The 20,890-nt window shown below is 38.2% G+C and overlaps 3 protein-coding genes across 6 annotated transcripts in view; 1 reads left to right on the forward strand and 2 right to left on the reverse strand.

The window, feature by feature from the left end:
* Nucleotides 1–20,890, reverse strand: part of LOC127952767 (gastrula zinc finger protein XlCGF8.2DB-like) — a 270,368-nt gene that overhangs the window by 167,699 nt on the left and 81,779 nt on the right. The window lies entirely within an intron of this gene.
* LOC127952771 (gastrula zinc finger protein XlCGF8.2DB-like) lies at nt 5,441–11,533 on the reverse strand. 3 transcript variants are annotated; one of them, XM_052551504.1, is made up of 3 exons: nt 11,390–11,533; nt 9,649–9,754; nt 5,441–6,825 (listed from the first exon to the last, which is right to left on the reverse strand). In XM_052551504.1, the coding sequence occupies exons 2-3, from the start codon at nt 9,731–9,733 to the stop codon at nt 5,948–5,950; spliced, it is 963 nt and encodes a 320-aa protein (XP_052407464.1). In that variant the 5' UTR covers nt 9,734–9,754; nt 11,390–11,533; the 3' UTR covers nt 5,441–5,947. The 3 variants fall into 3 exon arrangements, with proteins under 3 accessions (XP_052407464.1, XP_052407466.1, XP_052407465.1); XM_052551506.1 differs by lacking the exon at nt 11,390–11,533 and adding an exon at nt 11,241–11,378; XM_052551505.1 differs by lacking the exon at nt 11,390–11,533 and adding an exon at nt 9,964–10,054.
* On the forward strand, nt 11,764–20,093 carry LOC127952765 (gastrula zinc finger protein XlCGF57.1). 2 transcript variants are annotated; one of them, XM_052551484.1, is made up of 3 exons: nt 11,764–11,868; nt 13,642–13,776; nt 18,632–20,093. In XM_052551484.1, exons 2-3 carry the CDS (start codon nt 13,692–13,694, stop codon nt 19,729–19,731), a joined length of 1,185 nt encoding a protein of 394 aa, XP_052407444.1. In that variant the 5' UTR covers nt 11,764–11,868; nt 13,642–13,691; the 3' UTR covers nt 19,732–20,093. The 2 variants fall into 2 exon arrangements, with proteins under 2 accessions (XP_052407444.1, XP_052407443.1); XM_052551483.1 differs by having other exon boundaries at nt 11,817–11,989.

Consider the following 20,890-nt stretch of genomic DNA (forward strand, 5'->3'; position numbering starts at 1 on the left):
CATTTCATTAGCCTTGCCATTTCACAAATTTGTCATTTGAAATGAATCCATGACAAATCCCTTTCCTGCATAACCTGAACGAGAAAGTGGTTCAATCATTTGTCACTCGTTTAAAAAAAACATTATGACGAAGTCCAAATAAGGAAAGAATTATAAGGAATTGTGTGAAAACTAGCTCACCTCCCTCTCAAGCTTCTCTCCAGGTTGAAGGCACTCGATCTTAAATATTTTATATGTACCGATGTTGCTCCACAGTCTTCCTCCTACTTTTCCTGCCCAGATGTCTTGTAATACTGAAAATAGCAACGATATTACACTAATGATAATAGAGTGTTGTTCTCTTTACATACTTTATTTTTTTAAAAGGTTGGATACATACAATCAGTGCAAGTCACAGTGTAGGGTCACCAGAGGAGGCCGCGGACTGGGGGATCAAAGCATGTTTTGCAGGGAAAGTTTAACTGGCAGGGTAACAGGATAGTGCAGTGTGAGAGCTGGGGGCTGGACAGATGTGGCAGGGAAGGTTGTGGTTGTGATGGGTGAGGTGACCCTGGGAGCTTTTGGTGGATGATCTTCTGAAAAGTGTACCAGATCAAGTGGATCAAATAGAAGAAACTATGGTGAAAATTTGGTTGTTATCTGCTTTTTGGTTCACAGACCAAACATTGTGGCCTCCAAATAATCAGCCCACGAGCTTGGCCTGTTCTCTACCAACTTGCTCAAACATCTGTAAAGCGGGAAAAAGAAAATCAGTAAGATTATATTGCCATATGCAAATGGTCTCATTTTAAAAATATGGACTGTGTTTTACCTCTGAATTGTGCCATTGAGTCTCTCAATCAGTCCATTTATTGGTGGATGGTATGGCACACATAGACTTATCTTAATGACCAGAGTTTGGCACACACCCAGATTGATCGGTGTACAAATCTCAATTACAAATTAACAAAAGTTAGGCATTTCCTTATTTAGAAGAACAATTAATGGAATAAAAGACAAAAAGCAAAGCACTAACCTTATTTACCAATTCAGGGCCTTGATCTGTTAGGCGTCTTTTAAGGGCACCAAATTCAAAGAACAATTTTATTATGAAGGCTTTACCTCCTCTGGGCTTTTGGTTTCAGTGGGAAAGCTTCACACCACTTTGTAAAGTAATCTACCATGACACACACGTACTGGTCGACGTGAGCTTTCCAACTAAACCCATCCCCACAATATCCCAAGGTTGTGCCACCTAATACACATTCAAGTTTATTATAAAATTGTTGTAATTAAAATATTCCTTGGGTTTTCAATACCACGTATTTTCTGTTGGTTTCTTCAGAGATCATTGCTTTTTCTGACAAGCAATACAGTGTTTGACCTAAAATATGATCAAAATCAGTTTTGATGGAATAATAGAAATGTATAGTATGAAAACATGAAAAAGGATTGACATTAAAATGTATGTCCACAGGCCAATAAAAGCGCTTGCTTATGGCATCCAGGATTTTTTAAATGTGGATCTCTTCTAAAATTTCTTGGACACTTTTCTTTTTGACCACTTTTGTTAAAGTACCTTCTTTTTTAATATAATTCAAAGCATCATCTAAAAGGGTATAAAAATTATTACAAAAAAAGATATACATTTTACATTACTTACTTTCAAAAATGAAGCTTGAAGAAATTTTTATTTGAGGACCCCGAGGTATCTTTCCAAATCTCTTAAAGTCTGTCCTTGATTTAGCCTCATCCGTCTTCAACATGCAAGTGCAAGATCTAATCAATGAGTCTTATTTAATTGGTCATTACATGTAATTGTGCACCACTGGACTCTGTCATCTAGCCATTGAACCATTTACACTAAATGGCCTGTAATTATGGTAGCCATGGTATTAGATGGATGGATAGATAGATTTTGACAATAAGAAACACCACAGAAGGATCACAACTCAAACTTTACTATGCCACCAACACAAAGGTACATTTATATCAGTTATTAACCGTTTTAAAGGTAGTCGAAATAAGGTACATAAAAATGTTTGTTGGCTCATATGTTGGAGTGTATCCTCAGGCACATCAACAAATTAATAGCTGAAATAACTGAATTAAACATAACACACAACACTATCTACAAACTATTGTGCCTAAATGAACAGTAGCCTAAATACCTGCTGAACTCCATCACACTTGGAGTTTGTGTGTAATCCGAAGAGTCAATATTTTCAGTGGGGCTTTAACGTGAAACAGGAAACTCATGAATATTCATGTATGCTCCGCCCAGCATCACTGAAGAACTCAAACACTCGATATTTCAGAATATTTCATATTCAGTGTTTTCCTATGAACATTTCAAGCAGTCTTATTGGTTATAATTAATCGCATGATCTAGAGCTGATAATGGTCTTATTCTTATTTGTGTATAAGTTTAAAGGGGGGGTGAAATGCTCGTTTTCATTCAGTATCCTGCTAATCTTGAGTACCTATAGAGTAGTACTGCATCCTTCATAACTCCAAAAAGTCTTTAGTTTTATTATATTCATAAGAGAAAGATGGTCTGTACCGATTTTTCCCGGAAAAACACGAGCGGCTGGAGGTGTGACGTGTGGGCGGAGCTAAAGAATCACGAGCGCGAGTAGGCTTTTGCGTTGAGAGCGTCTGGAAGCTGTGACAGCTGTGAAGGCTGAAACTGAACGAGAGCAGCAGCAGCAACGACTCGCTCCGAGCGGGGCTCGAACCCGGCTCTCTGATGGGAGGCGGACGCACTAACGAGGAGGCAGAGATATTTGAAGCAGTTTTACTCACCGCATGCGGTTCCAACACACGATCGTGACCCTTTCTTGTTGGGATTGCATCATCTTTAAGAAATAAACGATGTGCAAATCCGTCGTCAAACTGGACCTTGTTTGTAAAACAAGCATCTTCGAAATGCAGGGAACAAACACAAACACTTGCACAACTCCGTTGATGCTCTGTAAAAATAAACTCCATCCACTGGTCCCTTAATGCTGTTTCTCTTTTGGTAATCTGTGCAGGGTTGTCTTGCCCTGGCAACCAAAAACACACTCCTTTTGTGACATTTGGCGACGCTCTCGCTCTGATCAGTGAAGTCTGTTGTGCTCTCAGTGCTCTGCTATACGGGAGCGTGCGCTCTTCCTGCAGAAGTGCCTTAGGACCCATATAAGGAAATTCCGCTCCATCTAACGTCACACAGAGCCATACTCGAAAAAAACTTTCCCAAACTTGTGACAAACCGGAAGAGGTTTTTTTGGAACAAAAATACTCCTTCAAACGTACAACTTAATTTTTGAAACTTTGTCCATGTTTAGCATGGGAATCCAACTCTTTAACAGTGTAAAAAACTCAGTTTGCATGAAATAGCATTTCACCCCCCCTTTAATGTCAAGCCCTGTGTATATGGTTTATATAAATCCACTCTAGTGACACGTGTGATTAATGGAGCTCAGCTGTTCACTATACATTAAAAAACTTGTTTTTTTACTGCAAAATCACAAATATACTATACTGTTTAGCATTTACACATTACACTTACTTACATTAGTACTTCTTTTATTTACACATGAATATGCAAAAAAAAAAATATATACAAAATGTACTTATTTACAAACAAATTACACACAAAAAATGAATAATGTATTCAACTTGCACCACAAAAATAAACTACAGAAATTAGATTGTTTCACTGACAATATGATATTTAAAAAAGATACTGAAAAACTGTAATGTACCCATTTTTCCCCACTGTTTTCTCTTGACTGATGAAGAATATATTTGTTAAGCATTCTCTCAAGAAGAGAAAGCTTGTGCTCCTCCCTCTCCCTCTCTCTGTAGTTTGATGTCCTCCCTGAGCAGCTCCACTCACTCGCTCCCTCACCTGTCCCAGGACACTTAGCAAATAAACCATGCCTGTTAACAACAGCACAATGAATTTAAGCAAAAAATTGTTTAGTAACTTTGTATTACGTCTTTCCCCAGCAGGCTCACTTTCTCCAGAATTATACTAAAATGAGAAAATGGCAACACTTGTAAAAAACAAAACAAAACAAAAAACAGAGATCGTAACATTAGAAAATAAGACACAGCAGGACATGCATCCTAAATACTGAAGTGCTAAAGTTTGGTTAAAACATTTAGAGACATCCCTTACATGTCAGCACTAAAAAAACACAACAAAGGGAAAGACAATTGCCTTATTCCCTTATGGGGAAGTCGTGGCCTAATGGTTAGAGGGTTGGACTCCCAATCGAAGGGTTGTGAGTTCTAGTCTCGGGCCGGACGGAATTGTGGGTGGGGGGAGTGCATGAACAGTTCTCTCTCCACCTTCAATACCACGACTTAGGTGCCCTTGAGCAAGGCATCGAACCCCCAACTGCTCCCCGGGCGCCGCAGCATAAATGGCTGCCCACTGCTCCGGGTGTGTGCTCACAGTGTGTGTGTGTGTGTGCATTTCGGATGGGTTAAATGCAGAGCACAAATTCTGAGTATGGGTCACCATACTTGGCTGAATGTCACTTCACTTTTATACAATATATAATCTTGACTTGACTGTCTTATTGTTTGTAGGCTTTATGTAAAAAAAAACAAAAACAAAAACAAAAAACACTGACTTTTAACACTTTGGCTAGATATTTGGGTAAATGAAAACACAATACTTACATTTCAATGTAAGAAATCCACACTCCACATCCACACTTCGGAGTCCATGCACTTCACTTTGGGACACAGCTAGTGTCTCAACTCCATTTCCCATGATCCTGTGCCTAGGGCTAATCACCGCCAGGTGTTCCTCATTACCACACCCCTATATATACTGTGTTTGGACTCTCAGTGATTACAAAGTCTTGTTTAGCCAAGTCTGGTGTCTGAGCACTTTGCTTGTTTGTTCCTGCCATGTATTATCTTGGATTGTTTTCGCTGCCTGTGTCTCTCTGCTGCCTGTGACCGTTATTCTTGTTTGTCGACTCTGTTTATGCTGATTGCTATGCAAGCAATATAATGACATTTGTCTTTGAAACAAAAAAGCATGCTGAATAGCACAAACTGAAAAAATAATGCATTGCATTAACAGTACTTGCATTTTAATGCCTTGTATTTCCAGGTCCTGAAATTTAACATCATTGTTCCTTTAAGATGTGAATATTTAAATTAAAAATATTTCACACTATTTAGTACTCACTGCTTACGTCCAAACATACGCCTAGTTATCTATTGTGGTAATTTGCAGGTCGTGTCAAAACGTAGTTTGTATTGAATAGATAAATACGTTTTTTGACTCGTGTACGATAATTTTCTTCCAAATATGATAATTTTGAACTTCTGGTACGATACTTGGACATTTCCAATCTGGCAACACTGCTGCTGATGAAGACCAAAGCAAAAGGTGGATTAAGTAATGCAGTTACAAAAACTGATCTGCAGAAATGGAGCAGGCGCTAAACAGAAGAATGTGATTATAGGAGGGCATGTGTAAAAAAGCTGATTGTGTGTATGTTTAATTCAACATCTTCGCTGTTACCACAAAGGAGATGATGGTGTTTTACCCAACGCTGAAGTACAGACTAACATTACATTTAAAGAAGACATATGTTCCTTCGGTTGAAAGATTAATTTAATAATTGCAAAGTTGTTCCTTGGGACAAAAACTGAGCTATAGCAGAGATCATGGTCAGGTGCAGCCACTCAGATGCACAATACATAAAATAGAGGCATACACACACATATATATGTATATATATATATATAGAGAGAGAGAGAGAGAGAGAGAGACAATCAGATTTGAGCCACATTCAACTTCACCATTTCAAAGAGATTCATACTTTTTAGTGCCATTTAAAAAAATTATAATAAACATCCCCAGTCGTCACTGTAGTGAATTAACACTTTTGACACCTTTCTATGACCCTACACAGTTTACAACAGTAAGAAGTTTTCATGTGTGAATCAAGCGTTACGTCTGAATCTCTTTCCACTCTAAGCGCTTCTCTCTAGTGTGAATCCTCATGTGGGACTTAAGATTTCCGTTTTGTAAAAAGCTATCTCCACACAGTTCGCAGGTGAAAGCCTTGGCTGTAGTATGAAGTCTCACGTGAGTGTAGAGGCTCACTTTACAGCTGAAACTCTCTCCACACTGATCACACTCAAACCTGCTCGGTCCTGAACGTTCACCCTTGTAGCCCTGTAACGACTTCTCTCCGGTGTGAACTCTCATGTGGGACTTGAGTCTTTCTTCGTATTTGTAACTCTTCCCACACTGATCACATGTGAATGGCTTCTCTGAATGGATGGTTATGTGTTGATTAAGGGTTTCACTTGTAAAGAAACTCTTTTCACAGTGATGGCATGTGAACAGCTTCTCTCTGGTGTGAGTGTTCATGTGTTGTTTAAGGTTTCCTTTTACTGTGAAACTCTTTCCACAGTGTTGGCATGTGAAGGGCTTCTCTCCGGTGTGAATTCTCATGTGAGCTTTAAGAGTGTCTTTATATCTGTAACTCTTCCCACACTGATCACAAGTGAAAGGCTTTCCTCCGGTGTGGAAGATCTCATGTTCATCAAGGCTTTCTTTTCGTGTGAAACTCTTTCCACAGTGTTGGCATGTGAACAGCTTCTCCTGAGCGTGAATTTTCATGTGTTCGTTAAGGTTTACTTTTAATGTGAAACACTTTCCACATTCATGGCATGTTAGGTAACTGGGAGGTTTGGTCTTCTGAACCGAATCGGTTTCATATGGTATGGGGTTTTTGACAACAAAGAAATCATGTCTCTCATATTGAGCTTTCTCTTCGGTTTCTTTCAGTTCTTGACTCTCTTCTTTTATTGCCATCAGGTCTAAAGTGAAACAGAGACAAATAGAAGTTAATGAGAGTTAAACGGCTCAAAGCAACAGAGAGCTAAATCAAGATAAAAGTATTAAAACATCAAAACTTTTTAAAGGAGATCATGCTTTTTCCTTTGTACCGTAGTGTAGTGACACTTTTATAAGTGGCTTCGAGTCTTTATTTCCTCTGGTGTTCACATCTGAGTGTGAGTGATGTGTAGCATGATGTATGACATGTCTTGTGTTGTAGTGTTTTGTGTTTTAATGTTTGTTTTATAAAATCCATTTTACTTCGTAAATAAATTTGTGAAAGTACTATATAAATAAACTGAGATATACACATTTCTTATTTCATTGAAAACCATAAATTATATGCAACTTGTTTCTGATATAAAAAAATCCATTTGATTCCTAGAATCTTTTATCACATCAACAACTGGTGCTAGGTGTTGTCACCTATGTCCTTAGGATTGAAATTGAGCCATTCTTGGAGCTAGATGAAATAAATTCATTTAAGCTGTAAAACTTGCAGGGTGTTTTAACGGTTAAAAGACTTAGGGCTGCTCGAATATGCCAAAAATCATAATCACGATTATTTTGGTCAATACTGTAATCACGATTATAAGTGGGCCATAACACCAAAAAATAAATGTCATTATTAAAGTATTCAGTTAACAGCCTATATATATTGAATAAATCTAACAGCATATTCTTCACTGTAAAAATTTAACTTCCTTTGTTTTTTCTTACAAAAACTGCATTCTTCCATCTTAGAAACATTGCCAAGCTACGAAACATGTTATCTGTTTCTGATGCAGAAAAGCTAGTTCATGCATTCATGACCTCTAGACTGGACTATTGTAATGCACTTCTAGGTGGTTGTCCTGCTTCGTCAATAAACAAGCTACAGGTAGTCCAAAATGCAGCAGCTAGAGTCCTTACCAGGTCAAGAAAATATGATCATATTACCCCAATTTTACAGTCTCTGCACTGGCTACCTATTAAGTTCCGTATCAGTTACAAATTATCATTACTTACCTATAAGGCCCTAAATGGTTTAGCTCCTGCATACCTAACTAGCCTTCTACCACGTTACAACCCATCACGCACCCTAAGGTCACAAAACGCTGGACTTTTGGTAGTTCCTAGGATAGCAAAGTCCACTAAAGGAGGTAGAGCTTTCTCACATTTGGCTCCCAAACTCTGGAATAGCCTTCCTGATAATGTTCGGGGTTCAGACACACTCTCTTTGTTTAAATCTAGATTAAAAACACATCTCTTTCGCCAAGCATTCGAATAATGGGTCTCATTCATGAAACACGTGCAGAACAAATTTTTGTGTAAATCGCGTGTAAAGTGGTTTTGGCGTAAATTTTCGGATTCATTAAAATGTTCGTATTTTCCAAATGTTAGTTGGCACGAAAGAAATCTACACCTGCTCCCAGCCACACGTAAATAGTGCGTTTAACGTCTGAATGTTTTGCTCATTAATACGGCTGCATTTTAATTCACCTTAATCGGGTACATATTTACACAGCATTTTGAAAATAATATTATATATATTAATTACTTACGGTTTTTCTTTTAACTTTTATTATGAGAGCCAGTAATAGGATCTGTAATATGCTGCCAAACTTCCTTTTTTAGGACCTGATACGCCACTAGTAGGCTACGCTTGAAAATAAAATGTGGCGTTTTGAATGAACTTCTGATAATAAAACTTCGATTTCTGCAGCTGAGAAATGTTTCTTTTTCAGTCGCTTTTGAGAAGACATGTTGAAATCCTTCGTTTGGTGTCATAATATGATGCTCATATATAGTTGTCAGTCGGATTTAATAGGCGGGATTTATGGTAATTGAGAGTGAGCGTGCACGCGCGTCCCATTTACGACTGATTGGAATTCATTAAACACACACACATTTCACTATCACATCTGACGTTTACGAAGTTTTTGTGAATCAGGAGAAGAGTTTTCGGGAAGTTCTCTTTACGCGCAAATCACTCAGATATTTACTTGTATATTTACGAATGTTTCATGAATGAGACCCAATGTATCTCTTAAATTGTGAGTGTAGTTGCATCTGATCAAATGCGCATTCTTATTCATTAGCTTGGGTTAAACTAATTTTACTTTGTTGGAACAACAGCTATGCTAATGATGTCTCTATTTTGTTTCTATTTTTTGTTTTGGCATGGGATTTACATCCCGTGGTAACTAGGATTTACACAAGCTCCAGTCTAGATCCAGAACACCTGAGAAGAGATGATGCTGACCCTCAGAGGACCCCAGATGATGCTAACCCTGAATCAAACATCATATAACAATTATTTATTAATAATGTTCATCGTCTAGCTGACTACGTCTTGTATTAATTTTTTTCTAAAAATCCTGTCATACGGGCACAAACTGACAGTCGCCACAATAAGCTGCTACTAAATATTGTATAAACATAATTTTCTGTAAAGTTGCTTTGTAATGATTTGTATTGTAAAAAGCGCTATACAAATAAACTTGAATTGAATTTCTTATTGAAGCTACGAAAGACCTTCTGTGAAGATATAAGCCACTATCACTTTAAGAGCTGCACGGATCCAATTTACTGTTACACTTGTATCTGTTTACATTCGTTTAGTACATAACTGACCGGAGTTTACGTGAATAATCACCAAGCACCGGATTTTGACACATTTTTGCGTGTATTTGACCGTTTAGGCACATGCTTTCAGCTAAAAGAGGACTTTAAATTCCTCCAAAAATAACATTCATTTCTGTAGAGCTGGGCATTTTAATGAGGAAAAAGTGAGCGAGTTAATCTTGGAGGATGAAACTAACCAGTTTGTTCCTCAGTGTCTTCATGTTTCAGACTGAACACTTCTGCAATCCTCAGGTCGTCACTCTCCTGTTTAATAAACGCCATCGTGCTTCACCACGAGCACTTCTGGAAAACAGAAATACAAACTAAACCACATTAAAGTCAGTCAGAGGTATAGTTAACGGCTGTAAAACACTCAAAATGTGCACTAAAAATTTATAAAAGAACACATTATATATCCACTAAAAAGAAACAGAATTAAAAACAAAAATGCATTAATTATTTCAACAACAAACATAAAACAAAGCATGCCCAAAACAATAATGTATATCTACATGAGCACAGTAATTTGAGCGCTTCAATTGAATCATTTGGTGAATATATTGTCTCAAGTGACTCTCTAGTGATTTTAAAAGGCTCAGTTTCTCTCATCTTTTGATTCGTGTTAATGACAAACTGAGGCTGCACTCCAGTCCAATTGTTTGCACCTGTCCCTTGTTAACTTCTCTCCATCTCACTCAGTCAGATGAATGTACATCGCTTTGATGTACCGTTTGCTACATAAGTAGTGACCTGTGATCTCTGAGATGCAGGAATGTGGGCAGAATCACAGAAATTTTAATTTTTATGATGCATAAATAATAAAACAGGTCAGTACACTTGAATCAAATTGTGATATAGACTAGTGTCTGTGAATATTAAATTGCAAAAAGACCATTTAAATATGAATAGTGTTCATTAAAACACAAATATTAATTTACATTAAAATCTAACCATTAAAATTGGGTCAATTAACATGTTATTTTAGATATAACGTTACTTAAATCACCAGTGAAGATTAAACTACAATATTTAGCATATAATATACAACAGACTATGCAATGGGAACCAGTTTGGTTAATAAATAAATATAATTATTTATTTATTTATTGTCTGCATCAAAGTTATTTCAGAGTTTCTTAATAGTAAATACGACTTGAGAAGCCATTCACGTCCAATTTCTGATTAGGAAACGTTTATATTCACAATAATTCAGATCGCATGAAGGTAAAACAGCTGTGAATAATCAAGGTGCGAAACAGAGTGAAGAATATAAATGTTATTTTGCATGTGATTATTCAGTTTCTATACCTGACACCTTCAAACATAAAGACCTAAAGCACATAATTTCATTTGTATCTTTATTCCATGTACTTAATAATGCTACTGTTTATAATGTGTTCCTTTGCTCTTATGAATTCACTCTTCACTTGTCTTTAAAACCTAACGTTAGGGACTTTACATTTGTTAGGCTAGTGGTGTTGGCTGTGCTAGTGAAATTGAATCGGTATCTTAAGATTTTGGGTGCAGTCGACAGAGTCTTTTAGTTCAATAACACAGATTAAAGACGATGTCAACAGCATATATTTTATGTTTCAGTGTAAATGTTGGCAGGGTCAGTAACCTGAACGGACGAGTAGACAAAATAATTCGCGTTAAGCCCGGTTTATCTCAAACACTAAACCAAACGAATGTCACACGGTTTGGAGGTTGTTTGGTTTTAAGCCCTGTATTTCTCGGAAGTGTGCGTTTAAAGTGAAGTGTTCTCGACAGGGAGCGAAATGAGACGCACCTCACAACAATAACCTTCATTACAGTTGGATAAAGCGTTAACCGTGTTACACTCAACAACAATCCATTCGTTTTACACTTCTTGTAAAGTCATACTGGCGTCTGAACAGTTTACATCGATTTCAACACTTTAAACGAACACAAACAAACCTTTCTTCAGCCGGATGTCAAGTGGATGTGTGACGTCTCAGCAGCCAAAATAAAAGTCCCGTCTAGGAGCTCCGTCTTCTTCTGCGAGTGTGTTGGCGGATTGCAAGTCAACTGGAAAAGGCGAGTACCGCCGCCAGCTGTACACTGGTGACGAGAAAGTTGTTCTACTTTCGGTTATTAACACCGCTATCTCTCAAGAGTTTCATTAACGCTGCGCTTATTTTATTAAGACATATTCTTACATTTGTAATCCCACAAGTTTACATTTATATTAGTTAAATATTTAATACCTTTATGATTAGATTTATATTTCATCTTAAATATATGTTTGATCAGCTGGACAATAAGAGCTCTGTAATCTGTCTCTGTCTGAAAGCTGCACAGTGTGTCTGAGCTGATGGAGAAGACTTTAATTCTGCTCTGGCGGCGTGACATCATAGGACTGCGCGCGCTCCCGCGTCTGTTGTGATCCGGCTCAAGTGTGTGTTCAAGTCAAAGCGTTCAGTTAATTATATAGTTTTTAAACGATATCGGATTAATTATTTGCTACTGAATGTAACATTGGAATGCTTTATCTAACGTTAATAGGCGTTATTTTGTGTGAGTATGCATCCTAACAGAAGTAACATAAAAGACCGTCTGGTTTCGCTCCCTGTGTCTGAATCAGTTTATCGTAAACACAGTTAGCTCATTTCTAAGTAGATTTAACTCTGACTCCATTACTAGTGTGCTGACTCCCTAACTAGTGTGCTTACTACTGAACTAGAGAGCTTACTACTGAACTAGTGTGCTGAATAATGAACTAGTGTGCTTACTACTGAACTAGAGAGCTTACTACTGAACTAGAGAGCTTACTACTGAACTAGGGAGCTGACTGCTGAACTAGAGAGCTTACTACTGAACTAGAGAGCTGACTAATGAACTAGGGAGCTGAGTACTGAACTAGAGAGCTTACTACTGAACTAGAGAGCTTACTACAGAACTAGAGAGCTTACTACTGAACTAGAGAGCTTACTACTGAACTAGGGAGCTGAGTACTGAACTAGGGAGCTGAGTACTGAACTAGAGAGCTTTCTACTGAACTAGAGAGCTTACTACTGAACTAGGGAGCTGAGTACTGAACTAGGGAGCTGAGTACTGAACTAGAGAGCTTTCTACTGAACTAGAGAGCTTACTACTGAACTAGGGAGCTGAGTACTGAACTAGAGAGCTTACTACTGAACTAGGGAGCTGAGTACTGAACTAGAGAGCTTACTACTGAACTAGTGTGCTGACTGAACTAGGGAGCCGACAGAGATATTTAGTTGGGGTTTATTTTGATCTCTGTTCATTGTTTTCTTCATCTTAAACAGAGAAAGTCTTGCTGAAGAGACTGATATCCTCATGACACACTGATACTGAACTAGTGTGCTGACTACTGAACTAGTGTGCGGACTACTGAACTAAAGTGGTGACTACTGAACTAGTGTGCTGACTACTGAACTAGTGTGCTGACTACTGAGCTAGGGAGCTGACTACTGAACTAGTGTGCTGACTACTGAACTAGTGTGCGGACTACTGAACTAAAGTGCTGACTACTGAACTAGTGTGCTGACTACTGAGCTAGGGAGCTGACTACTGAACTAGTGTACTGAACTAGTGTGCTGACTACTGAACTAGTGTGCTGACTACTGAGCTAGGGAGCTGACTACTGAACTAGTGTGCTGACTACTGAACTAGTGTGCTGACTACTGAACTAGTGTGCAGACTACTGAACTAGGGAGCTGACTACTGAACTAGGGAGCTGATGGAGATATGTAGTTGGAGTTTATTTTGATCTCTGTTAATTGTTTTCTTCATCTTAAACAGAGAAAGTCTTGCTGAAGAGACTGATATCCTCATGACACACTGATACTGAACTAGTGTGCTGACTACTGAACTAGTGTGCGGACTATTGAGCTAGTGTGCTGACTACTGAACTAGTGTGTTGACTATTGAACTAGTGTGATGACTAATGAACTAGGGAGCTGATGGAGAGATTTAGTTTGGATTTAATTTGCTCTCTGCTCATTGTCCTCTTCTTCTTAAACAGAGAAAGTCTTGCTGAAGAGACTGATATCCTCATGACACTGATACTGAACTAGTGTGCTGACTACTGAACTAGTGTGTTGACTATTGAACTAGTGTGATGACTAATGAACTAGGGAGCTGATGGAGAGATTTAGTTTGGATTTAATTTGCTCTCTGCTCATTGTCCTCTTCTTCTTAAACAGAGAAAGTCCTGCTGAAGCGACTGAGATCCTTGTGACAAACTGAAATAAAGATGGCGTTTATTAAAGAGGAGAGTGAAGACTTCAGGATTGAAGAAGTGTTCAGTCTGAAACAAGAAGAGATGGAGGAACAAACAGGTTGGTTTATTTCTCAAAGCTCAACTCACACAGACAAATGTCCAGCTCTAAAGAAATTAATGATGTTTCTGAAGTATCCTGATTAACCCCTTTGCGTGCAAACATCGCTGACGGCCCCAGTTTATTATTGTTTCACTTTCACAGCACATTAAACATCACTGTCTTACTTTATCTGGACAAACTGTGCATCAATGGAAAGTTTAAAGACTCAAGCTTCGATATTTGACCAATATTTTGATAAAACATTGTTGCAGTGACAGATATTTAGTGATTTATGTCAGGAGTGCAAAATAATAAATCCGTATTATGCCACATTTTGAATAGAAATTCACAACTCACTCATATTCAGTCACGTCAAGAGCGGTTTATTTGTGTTCACATAGACTCACTGAACAGCGTCAATAAGGATTTACAGACCAAAGATGCATATCTGCTGAGATATATGGATATATTTACTGATGTTTACTTCATATTTCTTCAGACAGAATCGTCATTTCTATTCATTTTCCACGGATTTACGCGATCAGATGATAAACAGCCTCTCCCAGCGATCTGTGTGTGCGTGCAGTAGTCACAGCTCGTGCGGTGTGTGACTCAGACTCTGATTGGGTCTTTCAAACGTCAATCTTAGAGTTTCATATCTGGACACCGCCCCATCGTGTCACATGCTTCCTGCACACTTCCTGGTAGTTATCTGGCCAAAACAACACTGAAACACCTCTGTACACACAAAATATCCGAATAATAAACCCGCGATTACGATAGTAAAGCTTGGTATGAGAATTTCTTGAGATCTGGGGCGTTTTTATAAAAAAAAATCGAAAATGTACATCGGAAATGCTAACTTGTGCAGCGATGAAAAAGGCTACAAATAACATATTTTTACAACAGTAAACGACCAAATTCCACCCCTGATCGCTAAAGGAAGTTATTATAAACACTCGATCGGGGTTTAAAGTGAGTTTTGAGTAAAAGTGTACTAATAATTTCATAAATTGTCAGATGTAGCTTGATGCTAACGTTAGCACCAATGCTACTAATAGCAGGTGCTTTTCTTCTTCATAATGCATTTTTGTCTCAATAATTCACGTAAGGTCGTAAGAAAATGTTTTGTTGTATTTTTATAGTAAGACTTTTGATAAATAAGGGCTAAATGCAAAGAGAGACTGAAGTGAGATCGCTGCTTTGTTGCTTTGTAAAGCCTGAAAAACCACAATCAAGGCTAATAAAGGTGGAATAAAAACAAAAGAATAATGATAAAAGAATAATGCGGATAATGTGTCATACCTGGCGGAGGTGTGAAAGAACCGTTTGGTGAGAACAATACAATCATGATTCGGGCAGCTTTCAACAGTGAAACACACAAAGAGCACAGGAATGTTTACATGTGAGATCTTATAGAGATGACAAGGGCCATAAATCAATCTGATTAGCCTTCTCTAAAAACACACATGACATGGCCTTAGAAAATATTTCATAAAATTCACCGTTTTATAGATTCGATTATGAAATTTTTTATGAAGTCTTGGAAGACTTGTGGCCTTAGCTACACTGTGTTTTCAAACTCATTTCCTACATCAACATTTTTTTAAATACATTTAAAACATATGTTTTTAATATTTTTATTTTTTGTTTTTATGTTTGAGCTTATATATCTCTATTATCATAACAGTCTGAGTGATTCTGATTCCTGAACAGTAAACTTTAAAGTGTCAGCTTTGTGAACAAAGGTTGATTATGTATCTAGTCAGAAAGAATCATGAGCAGAAACCTTTTTATTTTGGGTATGTCATTTCGGTCTACATGCCAAAAAAGGGGGGTTACTAGTAAGGGGTTAAAGTGGTTTTATTTGACATGGAGCCTCATGTGGACAGATGTTGAGATCACATGACATGACAAACACTAAGTGCACCTGAGAAAGATCAAATTTCAGTGTTGGACTTGTGTTATTTTGACATCACCCAGTAAATCAGGAGAAATAACAGAAGTAGCTTAAACAAAACAAGTAATTTGAGTAACATTAAACCATATATCTGCTGAAGATAACAAAACTATTAATTTCTATTAGGAATACACTGATACCAAAGACTGTATGCGTTACTCGTATAGTTTTGAATGGGGAAAGATACAATGCTCTATACATAGTAAACTTACGTGTTCATCTAACTGTCCCTGGTTTTATTTATTATGAAAATAATAGGACGTCCAGGAGGTTTGTTAAAATTTTAGTGGATTCTTGGAAAAATATAAAAACATACAATGCATGGATTTTTAACAGAGAGAATGTTGGATCGTTCCATAGATGTTGATAAAAGTTTTCCTTTTTTAATACAATCTTCTCTCTACTCCATATTGCTACAGCTCCACCTTTACCGCTGGCTTAATGGCCAAATCTTTATTAGTTGACAAGGAGATTAAAGTATCTGGCTCTTCAATTCTTTCTGGATTTGTTAATATCCTTCTTAAAAAATAATTGTACATCATAATTTACCTTTTTGACAAATGTATTAATGGTTGCATTTTGGATTGGAGGCAGAAATATGACCAGAATACCAACTTGCCTAATAACTCTGGATGCACTGTATATATGATGACAGAATTTTCATTTATTGTCATTGCACATGTAAGGTAAAAGGCAATGAAATGTAGTTAATATATAACCAGAAGTGCAATAAGCAGTGGGTGCTGTGTAGTGTGGGCAGAATTCAGTAAGGAGACAACTGTAGGGAAAAAGCTGTTTCTGAGTCTGCTCGTCCTTGTCCGGTGGCTCCTGAAGAGCCTCCCAGAGGGCAAGTCTTTGACCAGTGTGAAAGGAGTCCTTAAGAATGCTGGGAGCTCGACATAGATAGCGTTTTCTTTGGATGTCCTCAAGAGCAGGAAGTGGTGTCCAGGTGATGTGTTGGGCAGTTTTCACCACCTTCTGCAGTGCCTTGCGGTAAGCCACTGAGCAGTTTCCATATCAGACTGTGATGCATCTGGCCAGGATCGCACACCAGTAGAAGTTCATCAGGATTGATGAAGACAGCTGGTTCTTCTTTAGTGTCCTGAGGAAGAAGAGGCGCTGGTGAGCCTTCTTGACCAGGCTGGAGGTGTTTGTGGTCCAGGACAGGTCCTACGAGATGTGGGTTCCCAGGAACTTGAAGCTTGAGACACGTTCAACAACCATCCCGTTAATGTGGATGGGGTCGTGCGTGCTTCCTTTCTTCTTCCGAAAGTCTACAATAAGCTCCTTGGTCTTGCGGTGTTTAGGAGCAACGGAGTTGTCAGTGCACCATGTGGCCAGGTGCTGTAACTCCACCCTGTAGGCAATCTCATCGTTGTCTCTGATGAGGCCAATCACCATGGTGTCATCTGCAAACTTAATGATGGAGTTGGATCCATGCACAGGCTTGCAGTCGTGGGTGTAAAGGGAGTAGAGGAATGGGCTCAGCACACAGCCCTGTGGTACGCCAGTGTTGAGTGTCATGGTGGTGGAGGAGGTGTGGCCTGACCTAACATGCTGAGGTCTGTTAAACCCCTTTCACACTGCCATAAAGGTCCCGCAATGACACGTGACATCAGGATGTGATTTGTAATGCACGTGGAAAACGCTAGGCATGGCCACTTAAGCTGGTGAACGACCTCAGCTTCACAACGGATAGTGATGAACTAAATGATCTCTGCTTCATTACATTTTGCACATATTTTTTTGTTGCGAATGTAGATTTGCTTCAAAAGACCTGGTAAAAGAGTCAGTAAATAACGTGTCATCAATATGACAACCCTTTTACGGCATTGGTTCTGGCTTTTGTTCACACAGAACTTGGTGTGGGACCGAACCCGGTTGTGTTACCCAACCCGAGATTGATCCCTGAATCAATCCGGAATGTGTTTGCATTCACACAGAAGCTGACAACGTGCAGTGTGAAAGGGGCTTTAGTCAGAAAGTCAAAAAGTGCAACTGTCACATAAATTCCACCAAATCTTTTAATGGTTGTAATGAAAATATGACAATTCTTCCACCATGTAGTTTTACCTGCACCTGTGCATCATTCTCTACCAGCAATAAAGCTTAATTGCTTCAAAAACAGCAATTTTATCCCCTCGTTGCTGGGAAAAATTACGTAGAAGCTATTTTATTAATAAAAGTTTCTGTGCGCCACAATGTTTCTGTGTGTGTGCTGCACGATTTCGATATTTGTGTTCAGTAATGTATGTATGTGTGTATGCAAATATGAAATCAGTGCAGCCTACTGCATATAGTTTTAGTTTAGCTACAAGCCCGACCTGACTCAGACTGTTGGAGTTAGATCGGGTAGCAGACCTCCAGGTCGGCGGCACTTTGCCCAATTTAACAGAGAACTCTGATTGGAACAAGTAAGTGCCTCAGAATTCAAGTTAAAGTGATGAAAATAAGTAAATGACGGCAGCACAGACAAGGGCTGTTCTAATGTTACTTGATCTTACACAAATATGCAAATATTTTCAGAACACTAGCGGCTAAAATTGAATAAAGTTATCAACATAACTGATATTCAAAATGGTAAGCAAGCGCTGCTTTGTTTATATTTTGTATAACCTTGTTTGATGAATGATGAATACATACTATTGATAGCTGCTGATATAGACAGATAATTGTTCTCGCACAGAATGCATGTGTTAGTTTGCAGTTGCAGGTAGACTGTGCAGTGTGTCCAATCACAGCTTTTTGATCCTGATGCTGCTGATGTAGGAAGAAAACAACACCCCAGGCTTATGTGACTGCTAGTTGTTTGAAGTCGGCTTAGTGTTTCTCCACCTTAAAAGCTTTCACGGTTGCTTTTCTTATCTTTTGCTTTCTGACTTTAAACTTGTATTTATCTTTTTTTTGCTTTAGACCTGCTGGTGCTGAAAGAGGAGAATCAAGATCCAAATGCAATAGAAAAGACAGATCAGTATGAGAATAACCATGTTTTAATAACTGGTAAAAAATACACGCAGACTAAAACAACATCTTTACGAAAAAGCGCTCAGAAAACTAAATCTACCAGCTCTTTCACCTGCCATCACTGTGGAAAGAGTTTCGATGAAAAACAAAATCTTCAAACGCACATGAGAGTTCACACTGGAGAGAGACCATTTCCCTGCCAACAGTGTGGAAAGAGCTTCGCTCAACAAGGATCCCTCAAAAATCACATGAGAACTCACACAGGAGAGAAGCCTTTCAACTGCCAACAGTGTGGAAAGAGTTTCCCTCATGAAGCAGCTCTTAAAAGTCACATGAGAATTCACACAGGAGAGAAACCATTTACCTGCCAACAGTGTGGAAACAGTTTCAGTCATAAATCAAACCTTAAAAGGCACATGAGAATTCATTCGGGAGAGAAGCCTTTCACCTGTCAACAGTGTGGAAAGAGTTTCAGTCAAAAAGTAAAAATTCAAAGTCACATGAGAATTCACACTGGAGAGAAACCTTACACCTGCCATCTGTGTGGAAAGGGTTTCACACAGAAAAGCACCCTTCCTTCCCACATGAACATTCACACTGGAGCAAAACCTTATACATGTGAACAGTGTGGAAAGAGTTTCCCTGGAAAACAAAACCTCAAAATCCACATGAGACGTCACACTGGAGAGAAGCCTTACTCTTGCAAGTATTGTGGAAAGAATTTCACAAATGCATCCTCCTGTAAATACCACATGAGAGTTCACACTGGACAGAATGTGTTCACATGTGATCTTTGCGGAAAGAGACTCACAACAGAATTAAGCCTTGAGTGTCACAAGCTCAGGCACACTGCAATAAAACCCTTCGAATGTGTTCAGTGTGGAAAGTGTTTCAGAAGTCTGATAAGATATGATAGCCACATGAAGACTCATTCGGCAGAGGAATGTGCTCAGTGTGGAAAGAGTTTCAAGAATAAACGTAACCTCAATGTTCATATTAAAAAACAACACATTCAAGAGAAGCCTCTGGGAAGAGCTTCCCACAAATAATCTTAAGATTCCCATTAAATATGTGTGACTAGGCTCACACCACAGCCTAATGTGTGCCATATCTGATTATGGCATCTTCATAGCCATGTCTTTTATTTGTATTGTTAACTTTTTTTAAAAACTTGAGGCTTTTTATTTTTTTTCTATAAATGATTTCCTGTATATCCACACCTGTTTTCTTTTGCTATGGTTTAAAACATTACAGTAGACACACTCTAATTGTGATTGTATGGAGACATTGCTCTATTCCGTTTACTGTAAACTTGGAACCAAAATGTTACATTTCTGTCTTACTGCAAAATGCCGCAATGTAACTAAATGATTAAAAATAAAATGTGAACTGCATAATGAGCAACAATGAGCATAGCAGTGTTGGCCATGTTACTTTTAAAAAAGTAATTAGTTATAGTTACCCTCTTCTTCTCACAATTAGTAACTGAGTTACATCTTTATAGAAGTAACTAATTTACCATGGAAAGTAAATGTTACTTTTTTTAATGTTCAGATGTGTCAAATAACTTGGATGCCACTAATACTAAATATGTTGAATGAAATGGACTCTAAATAGAGTAAATTATTATTATAATACATTTTACACTTATCTTCACTAATGTTGGTATGTCGGACAATGTGTGACACTGATCAAATTCAATATATCATTGTAAATATTACCATACATATAGTGGGACAATAACACAACAGATGGTTTAGAACTTTTAACATTTATTGCACAGGCCACAACTGGCCATTAAAAAAAGTCAAAAAATAAATTGGTCTTCTCCTACTTTGGTGGCTGAGCTCAGGTTATCACTTGTGTTCTGTTAACACCGTTAACATTTTAGGTAATCAAGTCTCGATCTTAACGCGAGATTGTCATGTCCCCGCAATGAGAACATGAGTCATCCACGAACGCAGTGTCAGCATGCTGAAAGCCCAGAAATGTGACACAGTGATCGCGGCCATCACGAGGAGCGATGTATCGACCACACCCATAAACACACTGCGAAATGACATCTTTAAAAAAATGCAAATTCAACCCATTTTCTCTTTTAGTTTGTGATCTTCAATTGCACAAAGGCATTGGCACTCGTTGTAGTGTTTATCATTTTATATCAAATCGCAAAAGGAAAAAAGAGGAAATCAATAATTTTATAGCTTT

This window comes from Carassius gibelio, chromosome B3 (assembly GCF_023724105.1).
Source record: "Carassius gibelio isolate Cgi1373 ecotype wild population from Czech Republic chromosome B3, carGib1.2-hapl.c, whole genome shotgun sequence".
NCBI classification, from domain to species: domain Eukaryota; kingdom Metazoa; phylum Chordata; class Actinopteri; order Cypriniformes; family Cyprinidae; genus Carassius; species Carassius gibelio.